The sequence below is a fragment of the Bos mutus genome, chromosome 2 (genome assembly GCF_027580195.1).
Source record: "Bos mutus isolate GX-2022 chromosome 2, NWIPB_WYAK_1.1, whole genome shotgun sequence".
Classification (NCBI taxonomy): domain Eukaryota; kingdom Metazoa; phylum Chordata; class Mammalia; order Artiodactyla; family Bovidae; genus Bos; species Bos mutus.
The window spans coordinates 77,502,849-77,515,293 of NC_091618.1; the positions used below are offsets into that span (position 1 = coordinate 77,502,849).

Consider the following 12,445-nt stretch of genomic DNA (forward strand, 5'->3'; position numbering starts at 1 on the left):
CAGATCAAGCATTTTAAAAAGCAAATGATACTGAAGACTAATGTGAAAAATATGTGGCACGCTTAACGCCTGGCATGCAAAATGTATTTTAACATGCAATATTGTATATAGCCAGTATGTGCTGGCTCATTCAAGGACAACGTCGGAGCATCACTGCATTTTCTTCTTGATGCCATTGAAGAATTTCTTGGTTAATGCTGCGCAGGTGAAGCTCATCTCCGTTGTATAAAGAATGGACAGGCCTTTCGGTGTCCTCACCCCTTCACTAAGAGCGTTTCGAGTTCCTTCCATCCCCAAACTTGCAAATATCTCTGCGTCTACAATATGATATGTATCATACAGAAACTTTAATAAGTTACTTGGTTTTTTCCTCGGAGAAGTGGGAGAGAGAGAGAGACAGATGGAAAGGGAGGAACACATCATCATGCTTGTGTTCCTTACCCCTGTTTTAACAGCCCAGATTCAACTGGGTAAAGTCTTAAGTATGAGGACCAAAGAAACCCTGGCTTCTGGCGAAAGCCCTCTTAATAGCACGGTATTAAGTGCCTAGAGAGCAGGAGAAACCCATCACAGACGTGGACTGAGCCACAGCAATCCCCTTACGGAATTTTACTTTAAAAGTTGTTTTCTTGAAGATTTTACTTAGGCTCTCCCTTAAACAGAATTATCTAGCAACCCATACATCATACAGGTAATTCGGAAGGAGGATAGCGTGGCGCCAAGCCTCCAAGCAAGGAGGGATGAGTGTCACCCCTGGAGCTGTCGCCGAGAGCCTCTCTAGTGGACCCTGCGTCACCTTCTAATTCCCTTCCTATTCCTCAGCTCCCCCTGAGCCTCCCAGAACCGACGGGAGAGGTCTTTGGGAACAGAATGCTTAGAGATGACGGGGTGGAGTTGGACTTGAAAGTTACATCCTGCCTCCCCGTCGGCACAAAACCCCATCCTAGTCCCCAGCGCCAGATTGGAAAACGAAGAGAAATACAATCTGTCTCCCAAATCGGTCTTTCGCCTAAGTTTTTCCCCACCAAGGAGCCACTAATCGGTCCCGAGAACGAGGATGCACGATGCAGAGGTTTAGAAGTGTTTGCGGGCATCCGTGCAAAATAGCACGTGAAAAATAAAAGCCACAAAGCCTCTCAAACTCTGGGTCTTTCAGCCCATCTTCATCACGTCCGTCTAGACTTCTCCCCTACTTCCCTCCTCGATCGCTTTTCAATAAACCTCTTCCTTCTCTCGCACCTTCTTTCCTGCCACTTTCTGCCCTGTTCACTCCAGTCCTCCAGTCTCAACCCAACAAAAGCCCCTCACCAGCCTCAGGGTCCTCTCTGAATCCCACTCCCTGATTCTTCCGCTTCAACCTCTAAAGCAAACCCCCAAACTCCCTCGGCTGCGCGCGCCCCCAGCACCAGGTCCCAGCAGCCCCAGGCTCCGCTTCTGAGTCGGCCACCGGCGCGGTTTTCCCGCCGAAACGCGGCCCTGGCGCGCGGGGCGTGGGGCGCGGGGCGCGCGGCGGGCCGGGCACTTACCAGCTGCAGCAAGCCGGGGACCACCACGAGGGGCAGCGGCCGCAGGCGCATGGTGCCGGCTGGCGCGGCGTCTCACGAGCTGCGCGCCCTCGCCTGCCACTCGCGCATCTCCACTTCGGGGGGCAGGACTGAGGACGCCGGGGACACAGCGCGGCGCTTTCTTCCCGGAATCCGAGCGCAACGCCGCGCCGCGCGGGTCGGGTGGGCGGGCTGGGAAAGGGGTGGGGGAGGGCGAGCGGGAGATGCTTCTGGGGCCCCCGCGCGCCCCTCCTTGGAGGGGGCCGGAAAAGGAGCGTGCGGGGCTGCTGGCGCTCCGGCTTGCTGCGAGGGGCTCCAGCGGTGCTGGGGGCTCTGGCGTCCCCGGGTCGGGGTGAGCGCGGGGGTCTCCGCGGGCGGGGAGCTGCGGCTCCGGCGCTTTGGTGCAGGGTTCCCTCGCTGGGCTGCTCTAGGCGGGCAAAGCGGAGCTTGCCCGGGAGCCCAGCGAGGCCCGGCTCCTTCTTCGACCCCACCCAGCAGAGGGCCAGTCCGGGTGGCTCAGTTGGGTCAGGCGCTCTGCCCACTGACCAGCTCTTCTTTTGCACGGAAAGAGGCAGCGGGGATGGGGTGTGGGTGAGGTTTCCCTGCTTGGATGCCGAAGAAGTGCGCCCGGAAAGCACCCAGGGAGTTCGAGGGGAAGGAGACGGCCAGGTCCTGAGACGGGGCGTGGGGGAGCTGCTAACAGGAAAGCCTGCGGTGGGTGGTGGTTGAGTGGGGCGGGAGTTAGGGTAGGGGGGCTGGATCCCAGGACGTCTCGGAAGGGCGCCCCACTCCGCGGCAGCACTGGCTATCTCGGAGTCCAAGGCAGGGGGTCCAAAGTGCAGCTGGCGGCTGAAAGAATTTTCGGACGTGGAAAGTAGTGGACACCTAGAGGGACCTTGAGGAGGGGTAGCGACAGGGCTGTGAGAAGCCGAGCTAGCAGTAGGGGTCCAGGCTTACTCGGTTTTGAGGATGCTTTGAGCTGCTTGGTGTCCAGGTTCCAGATAGGCTGCGCCCGGGCGCCTGGGGGGAAGACTTAGAAGAGGAGACCCCGCTGCAGCCTCCCCATCGGCAAATCTTCGAGAGGGATATTTTTGAGGCCAAGGCTGGACAAGACTACAAATATGCTGTCTGGCATCCTCACCCCCATGTTAGCAAGTCTCCATTTGAGAGATCCTTAACCTTTAACTATTTCTGTGCTAGACACTCAAGTCAAGGGCCAGTGGGGCTCAGGGACTCCCCCATTTACGGTGGATGAAAATTTAGACATCATCCATCAACCCCTTAATGAACAGATGGGCAATCTAAGGTCTAAAGAGGTAAAACTGCTTCTCCAGAGATAAGTCCCTAGGCAGCTACTTCAAAAGAACACGCAAGGATAGTTCCTACCTCTCTTGGAAAAGAAAAACACGTTGAGGCGAGGGAGTGGAGTTGCGATTGATTTTCAACCTTTAGAAAATAAAACACAACAAAGTGAAATTTGAGTTGGAATTGTAGGGGGAAAATGTTTCCATCTCCTCCTCGCACCAGGACTGAGGTGGGTAGGCAGGGTCCCACCCTTCCTTTCTTTGGGTGTGTCAAGATTTTGCCGACAGTGTGCTTGTCCTGTGCTCAGTCCTGTCTCACTCTTTGAAACCCCATGGACTATAACCCACCAGCCTGCCTCCCTCCGTGGAATTTTCCACACAAGAATACTGGAGTGGGTTGCCATTTCCTCCTCCAGGGGATCTTTCCAACCCAGGGATCAAACCCTCCTCTCCTGGAGGTCATTCCAGACTGTTCTGGGCCCCTGTGTGACTTTGAGAGGTGTTGTCTCTGAGGCTGTGGGTGGGATATACAACTCCATTCCCTGTGGAGGAAGAGTCAAAAAAGGATTATATATCCTTCCTAACTCTTGGCCAAGGGTGACTGGTGAATTATAGGACCCATGCAAAGGCTGCAGTAGCAACAACCCACTTCTGCTTGTCCTAAGACTTAAAATCATTATTTGCATATCTAAATATATAACTCACCTCCCTATAGTTACCCTTCCCCTTCACAAATATTCTTTACCAAGACTGGGAGCTCGCTTCTAGAAAGTTATTCTATCCTGGATGCAGAAATAAGATCATTGCAAAAAATGGGACAGATGTAAGTTGATCGGCTTGTCCAACTTTGTCTTTGCATTTCATTTACAGACAATCTTTGGAAAGCGATGAATAGGGAACGGATTGGCAGACATTAGAGGAACACCTTTATGGAGAGGGGCTGCTAAAAGAAGAAGAAAGGCAAACAGTATTGCAAGAGGCAGTACCTCATTTAGACTTGGTGTTTCTGCAGGAGCCCCAGCTGACTCATCTCTAAAACTAGAAGGTGAGGTCCCGTCTTGATTTAGTGGTTTCCAATTCTGTTATCACTAGCTCTTTCAATGAGGAGTGCTGGACTTAACACACTATTGAAATGAATAAATGACTTAATGACTCTTTTCTTTAAATTTGGTCCTATTTCTTAGACCGTTTCTGCACTTTTAGGAAATTTATGCATAAAATTTTGAAGTGAAACCTCAACTTGGACATGTGTCCTAATACTAAGTATTTTCACAATGGAACTTGTTGAAGGGTGTTGGATTCCAAGCTAAGAGCTAAGGGACACAGGAGAATGTGTGTGTCCTGTTGCTTAGGCTGTGGAAGAGAAGCACCCAGGATCCCCCAGTCTGCTATTACTGTGTTTATGTATAAGGTGATTGCTGCTAATTTAGTGTATTCCTGAAATTTTACTGTACGTATTATGGTAAAGTGAAAGGAAGGAAGAAGGGAAGGAAAGGAGGGAGAGGAGCGGGGAGGGAAGGGGAAAAGATAGGCAAGAATGATAGACTTTGCTGGCAGTCCAGTGGTTAAGACTCTGCATGTACGGAGCAGGGGTCATGGGTTCAGTCCCTGTTTGAGGAACTAAGATCCCAAATGCCTACACAGTGTGGCCCCCAAAAAATTTTTTTAATTAAAAAAAGAAGCATGCTAGAAGCATTAAGTGCATTGACTCTGTCATTCAGAACACTCGGTGTAAACAGGAGCATGCCACAAATGAGACAGTCTGGGAGAGTTGAAGTGTTGCCCAGGACAGTTGGAGGAAGGGCAGATCCTTGGAAACCAGCATGACTGCTTCATAGCAGAGATGAAATGTGAGCTTCTGAGAATGGCGGTTTAGTTTATGTAGGAGAAAATAGGTAAAGCCATTCCATGTGGGAAGAACGACACGAGCAAAGGCCGAATGGAGGGACTTCATGTGACTTCACTGATGGATGGAAAAGAAAAGGAGAGGAAAAGTATGTTATAGGTGAGATGGTAGGGATCTGGGAATGCCAAGCTAAATAGGTTACCTTGGTCTGCAGGAAATAAGGAGTCTTCCAACTTTTTGGAGTAGGAAAGTCAGACATCAAGTGGAATAGAGATATATGCAGTGGTAACAGACAGGATTGTCTAAAGCAGGAGACTGCATGAGGAGATGGTCATGGTTGTTTGAAAGCAAAGAATGAAGAAATGTGATGCAAGAGCTGCTACAGAGGAACAGGGAACTGAACTGGCGGTTGGAATATTGTAAAAGTGTCTCGGCATATTAGAGGAATTTTTTTTAACATCGTCCCTTTCTCAGAGGCAATTTAACATCTAGAGAATCAGATCATTGCCTTTTTCATTTTGCAAGTGTGGTTTTCCCAGTGTGAGGGGAGTGAAAAGGGTCTTTTCATGTAGACAAAGTAGCAAAAAATAGAACCTACCAAATTTTCCTGCCATATGATTCCACTGTAGTCTTTTTAAAAGGCAACTTATGGGTATATTCGGAGAAGGCAATGGCACCCCACTCCAGTACTCTTGCCTGGAAAATCGCATGGACGGAGGAGCCTGGAAGGCTGCAGTCCATGGGGTCACTGAGGGTCGGACACGACTGAACGACTTCACTTTTCACTTTCATGCATTGGAGGAGGAAATGGCGACCCACTCCAGTGTTCTTGCCTGGAGAATCCCAGGGACGGGGGAGCCTGGTGGGCTGCCGTCTGTGGGGTCGCACAGAGTCGGACACGACTGAAGTGACTTAGCAGCAGCAGCATGGGGATATTGTCAATGCTTTGAAAGCCAATCTGTCAACTTGTGGCTCCCTTGGACCATTTGCCTTTTCCTTGTGCTTCTCCTCTGCACTTACTTTCTCACCACTTACTGTTCATTAGCATCATAACCAGAATGTGTATAAGAACATCATATGCCGTATAACATTTGAGAGCTGTGGTGGATATCAGACACTAACCAACTTTCTCACTTTATATTTAAGGAAATGGAAGCTCGAAAGGTTATGTGACTTGCTTCAGGTCATCTGGAGAGAGGCATGGGCACATCTGAAACTTGATTCAAAGCCTTCAGTTTCTTTGTGCAGAGTCTTTCCAATTCATCACTCTGCCTCAGGTATTTTTCAACTGACCAGCAGTTATAAAAGTTGTGATGTAGTGAATGAATGAACCTTTAGTGAGTAAGAGTTGTGGGAGTGATCTATGGATGCTAAAAGCCCCAGAGTCTATCTTATTATCAGGAAAAGAGGTCTGACAGTACCAAGCCTGAAGCATTGATGAGGTAATAATTTTAGAAGCGTGAGAGGATATAGAGAATTGCATGGCACATGGCTCTGCAACCCTCTGCGGAGGAGTAATCAGCACTCGGGAACATGGCAGTATTACGCCAAGGATACAGGGAATTCTCAGGGAGCCTTTGGACCTCTTTGAAAGCTGGTGGGCTTTTTGGTAGGAATTCGGAACAACAAATCCTTTTGAGTTGCCACTCTTGTTGAGTAATTGAATATTCTTTAGTCACCATTTTATTAATATGATGCTGTGTTACACTGACTCAACCCTGATGGCACTGGGGACTTTAACCTCTTTAAAAGTGTACTTAAACAGTGACATTTTTCACCCAAGAGATTTCACTATACAGCCATGGTTGAAAACTGCTGCTCTACAGAAACTTACTTTTCCCCCCTCCCTTTCCTTCCCCCTCTCTCCCTTCTTTTTTTTTTTTTTTTTAATTGGAGAGTAATTGTTTTACAATGTTGTGTTAATTTCTGCCTTACAACAGTGCAAATCAAATCCTTCCTCCCTTCCCTTCCCTATAGAATTGTAGCCTCCACATTTGGAATGTACTAAGAACTTATTTATATTCTTAGTTCTATGGGACTTTTCAGGAGAGAACTGGACATTTTCTTGGTAGATGGGTCAGCATGTTTGGGGGATTTATGAAGTTTTATCACATAAATGTTATCAGTTGCCCTAAGTTCAAACACAAATCAAAGAGTTCTTCTACAGTGAAGTTTTTTTGCCACAACTATATTTCTTCACTTGGATGTTAGAAGGTGCTACCAGCAAAGTACTGGTGGCTGAAGCCACCATCAGCAGCCAAGAGGAGAGGTTGGAGGGAGGGGAGGAGAAGCAGCCTGTGGGTCCTAGCCAGTCCTGTGATGATGTGGGTGAATATCAATCAAGACTGACAAGGTGGGAGAGAGCATCTCTACCAGTCAGAGTGCGTTTTGTAAAGTTGTCGCTGTGTTTCAAAGTGTGTTGCCATGCAGTGTTCATATACGCATGATTATTTGACTGAATGGTCACCTTTTTTTTTTACTGGTATATCAAGTATAATGGATGTCATTGCTAGGAAATCAATTAACTTCCTTCAAATGTAGCTTCCTATATGGAAAGAAGGCAGGAGAACAGAGCTATAGAAGATTAGAATTGGAGCATTTTGCTTAACCCTTCAGTTTATAGATGAAAAACCTGAAGCCCAGAGATGGAAAGTGATATTCTCAAGGTCACACAGCCAGATGATGGCATAGGAAGGTTAGACTCCAGGGTTAGTGCCGGGGGAGCTCACGCCAACCTCTTTTCATCCCAGATGTCTGTCTGTCTTCTTCCAGGAACTCTAAATATTCTCAGATTGGAATCTTTTCCTTTGATTAGTTAAGGTAGTGTTCTGTAAATGTGTTTTTCCCTTGCTGTCTTTCTGTTAATTATTGTGGACCAGATATTAGACACTCCACAGCTCCATCCTACCCCCAGAGTCACATCTGACTCTTTGCAACCCCATGGACTGTAGCCCGCCAGGCTCCTCTGTCCATGAAATTCTCCAGGCAAGAATACTGGAGTGGGTTGCCATTCCCTTCTCCAGGAGATCTTCCTGACTCAGGGATCAAACCTGGGTCTCCTGCGTTGCAGGCAGACTCTTTACCATCTGAGCCACCAAGGAAACCCAGAGTAAGCCTAGCACAGTCAAAAAAGCCTTTTGGTTTCAAATACACAAACATAACTGAAACAAGTTGAACAATTACAACAGAAAGCTATTTAATGACTCATAGGAAGGTCAAAGGCTGAAGGTAGTTTCAGGCAATTTGAAATGAAATTCAGAAATTTTTGAGTGGGATATTGGGTTAGCCATCCTGAGGGTGTGAGTCCATTTATGATGGGCTGGGAGCACAGCTGCAGAAAGCTTAAGGTTGGACCTTAGAGAGCAGGGGTTGAAAATCTATCCTCCAAGAAACTGGCTTTTTAAAGAGACTGACCACCTCCCAACCACCAACAATTTTCTGCAGATGGAATTTGAAGTTGTTTTCTGTAGTTTTTCACTGATTTTCCCCCAGATATCTTTTTCCCTTGACATGTTCTTTCCTTGCTCAGATGCCTCCAGTTTTTCTTTCATGGATATTTGAATGACTCTCATCTCCTAACTTCTCATACTCCAGCTTTTTGTGTCTACTTGAACAGCACCTTGATGACCCTCACCTCATTTAACACAGACCCTGTATCAGATGAACTGAGCTTGAAACATGTGAAAAATGGTTCAGAATCACAGAACCAGGGATTTCACTGGTGGTCCAGTGGCTAAGACTCTGCACTCCCAATGCACAGGGCTTGGGTTCAATCCCAGGTCAGGGAACTAGATCCCACATGTGGCAACTAAGGATCCTACGTGCCTCAAAAAGATTGAAGATGCTGCTTGCCATAGCCAAATAAACAAAAATAAAAAACCCCAGGAGCATCCCCATTTACCACTTTCTGCTTCTAAAGTAATATGAGTTGATTCTTTTGTATGATGGAAGCCATCGCTTATAAAAGCATAATGCCAGTTATCCTTCCTAGTAGGTCTAACTATGCCAAGGCACTGTCCATTGGCTTCAAGCAATTGCAATTCATTTTTTTGTTTATAGCCAGGTTGTTATTTTTGTAAACATTGCATTCTGAAATACAGGTGGCTTTTGAACTAGCAGGATGATTGAGGCACAAGAAAGTTTTGCTTTTTGAGTTCTGTGCAGTGCAACCAACATGTTCTACCTGTGGTCTCTCTGGACATCAACATTACCATCCAAGTGCTGCTTTCATGTTTTATTTCAGTGTGTCAAATGAGTGGTGCTTTCCTTGTCTTCCAGCAGAAATTGTGTTAGGAAATGAGTGGGCTAGCTTTCCTACCCTAATCGGTATAGATTTGTGTTAAGTGGCTGCTGAGGTTTGGTACAAAACTCCCCATTTCTAGGCATTTGGGCCATCTCTTTTTCCCCTCTGCTGATCTAAAATGAACTTGTCTGACTTTCCCTGGCAGAGTAATAATTGCACGGAGAAGCCTTCTCTCCGTTTATTGAAACATCTTGAGTGCTATCTACTGGTCAAATGTGGCATTGCCTCAGAAAGTGAGCGTCAGGCAAATTGTCATGGGTCTTCTAAGGATAACTTTTGTCTATTGGCTGAATATATGCTGAACAAATGCCGTATGTTTTAGCACATCCTGAAACATACTAAGGACCTGCATTCTTAAATTATATCATTGCCAGGGAATCACTCATTGCCTTCTGGATCAAAAGACCCCTTAATTAAGAGGCATACAAATTAGAGTATAAGTGCAGTGTAACCACTGGGTAGGTGCCCACTTGTCCTTCCTTGAAATGAATAACTGAATAGTTTAAGTCTGATTCTTGCTTTGCTGAGTAATGTCAATGGATAAAACTAAACCTTTAAAATGAGCTTTATGGAGTCAGTCAATAATGCTATGTCTTCATTGTATAAAAAGGAAGACAATTTACACTCAGTACTAGGTAATAAGCATATGCCAATACTAATAATATTGATCAGAATGCTTAATAGATAACAGTCAATATTTAGTATGAGTTAAAATTCATCCAACTTATTCTAACCGAACTATATTTTCTGCCCAAGGTCTTTTGTTTCAAGCACCTGGTAACTTATCCAGAGAGGCATATTATGCTTTAGTCAAGATCCCAAAAAAGAACGTATGAGGAGGGAGCGCAAAGCATTGAACAACTGAGAATCAATGAAAAGTGATCTGAAAGTCAAGTGGTCTTCTTCTTCTAGCAAAATGAATAATTTTTGCATTTAGGACAAATAATTATAAAGGAAAGACCAAGTACAGGGATCACTATTGATTATCAGGAAATAATGATGAGAAAGGGCTAATGTGTTGACATCATTTAGGCAAAATCCAGATGATGAAGCTGTAGTTAACAGGAACTTTATAGAGACATACTGATTTAACAGTATACATGGAAATAGACAATCCTACCATCATTTTTAAGTTATTAAGATACAACTTATGCTGCCTTTTACTTATTTTAAATTGTTTATTCAGTAATTTGGCATTATTTATGTCACTTCATATTAATACCTATATATTCTCCTGAAAATTATAATTAAAAAAATTGAATACCCTGGATTTTGAGACTGTGTGATTTTTGTAACATATTCAGTTATCTGTATGCTATTAAATAATGACAGATAGAAACATTTTGATTTATAATGAAAAAGAGAATGAGTTAAAATATGTAGATAAAATTTAAAACCATTCTGTTTCAGCAATAGAATATTAAAATATATATATATATTTATAGGCATAGGCAGGAATCTCACTAATACTTATTTTTCAATCATTCCTAAATTTAGCTTTCTTATTTTTTTAACACCAGGTGCTGTACATATATTATCACATATAATCATTACAACGATCCTGTAAGGTGGGTATTATCTGAAATTTATAATGGCAAAGCTGAGGAATACAGAAATCAAGTATTTTGCCCAAGATGACTTAGCCCTCATGTAACAGAACCCAGGATTTGGACCCGGAAACTCCAGAGCTTTCTCTCCTAACTGTGACATAACACTGTCTCCAACTGTGTTGCTGTTTACATCTTGTCAATAAAGTTCCAGGTCTGTGCAAACTCTTCATGATTTTCCTCTCATGGTGACCAACAGAAATGAGAAAAAGTAGCATATGGTGTGTTGCTACTGGAGAAGTTGTGTTTATGTGGGGGTGTGTATGTGTGTGTGTGTGTGTATGTGTGTGAAAATATTTGGCACCTTGCCTGACACTGAGTGGGCTTGTTAAATCTGAATCATGTGAATACTGGTTTCAAACTGAAAGGAAGTAAGCTTTTTTTCATTTTACTAGTAACCCCTGTAGACGTTTGGTCTGTGATGCCATCGAGCTGAGAATGACATTTCCCAGTGTCCTTTTCCCTGTTTAGTTGTGTTGGAGTTGGCCAAAGAGATCTGATCTGCATGAGATCTAGGAGGCTGCCACTAGGTATGGGCCAGTCATTCCTCTCTAAAGCTCCTCAATTTTCAATTACCAGATGCAGATTGGACCCAGCAGTTCCAGCCTGCCCTTGCTGTCTTCCGTCTTCCTAAGGGCTGTGCCTGCCAGCCAGCTACTCCAGGGCCACCACTAGATGCTTCGGGTAGATCCGCCAGACAGGTAGTCACACAGACACTGCATCACCCTCATGAGTTCCTCTTCCTGCTTTCATTTAGCTTCTCAGAGTAACTTGACTGAACCTCAGCTGACATCATCTCTTCTTTTTTTATTTGCCTAGCCGAAAATGGTCACAACTGGTCAGTAAGCACCAAAGCTCTCAGCTCTCTTAATGTCAGTTACCTGATGATTTGTAGTGGAAATGCCTTCCTCCAGAAGGACCATGATTGCCCTCCACCCCTCGCACCCCGCCCCCACCCCATCTAGCATAAAACAGCACAAATATCATTGCTGAGTTTTCCCTGGCTTTTCCTTCCTCTGCCTAAAGAAGATTCTGCCTGGGTCTCTTGATTGTTTTCTTCTCTTTTTCTCTCTTAATGTATGGTGAATTTAAGGTTCTTGTTTCGTTGCAAAAGCAGAGATGGAGTGATAGGTAAGAAGTGGATTTAGTTAAAGAGAAACACACTCCAAAGACAAAATCTGGGTCATTTCAGGAGGCAAGTGAAGTGAAAGTTGCTCAGTTGTGTCTGACACTTTGCGACCCAGTGGACTATACAGTCCATGGAATTCTCCAGGACAGAATATTGGAGTGGGTAGTCTTTCCCTTCTCCAGGGACCTTCCCAGCCCATGGATTGAACCCAGGTCTCCCGCATTGCAGGTGGATTCTTTACCAGCGGAGCCACCTGGGAAGCCCAAGAATACTGGAGTGGGTAGCCTATCCCTTCTCCAGTAGATCTCCTGACCCAGGAATTGAACTGGGATCTTCTGCACTGCAGGTGAATCTTTACCAACTGAGGTACCAGGGTAGGCCTCAGAAGGCAAGAGAGCTCTGAAATATGATGTAGTTAGTTTTTATCTGCTGGGTAATTTCTTAGGGTGATGAGTGGGAGGATTATTCCAATTATTTTGGGGAAGGGGCAGAGATTTCCAGAAATTGAGCCACCATCCTCTTTCTGGTCTTTTATGGTTAGCCTTAGAACTGTCATGGCCCTGGTGGGTGTGTCATTTGGCTAATATATTATAATGAGTGTATAATGAAGCTCAAGGTCTAGTGGAAGTGGAATCTTCCGCCATCTTGGACCCAGTTGGTTTTAACCAGTCTTTGTCATGTCCTATGGCTATATCACTCTTTTAAAGGTTGT

The 12,445-nt window shown here is 45.3% G+C and overlaps 1 protein-coding gene across 1 annotated transcript in view; it reads right to left on the minus strand.

The window, feature by feature from the left end:
* Nucleotides 1-1,677, minus strand: part of NXPH2 (neurexophilin 2) — a 127,731-nt gene extending 126,054 nt beyond the window's left edge. Inside the window, exon 1 of the mRNA XM_070380625.1 lies at nt 1,527-1,677. Coding sequence (XP_070236726.1) covers nt 1,527-1,577 — 51 coding nt within the window. The 5' untranslated portion in view covers nt 1,578-1,677. The remainder of the gene's footprint in view (nt 1-1,526) is intronic.
* Nucleotides 1,678-12,445: the final 10,768 nt, after the last annotated feature.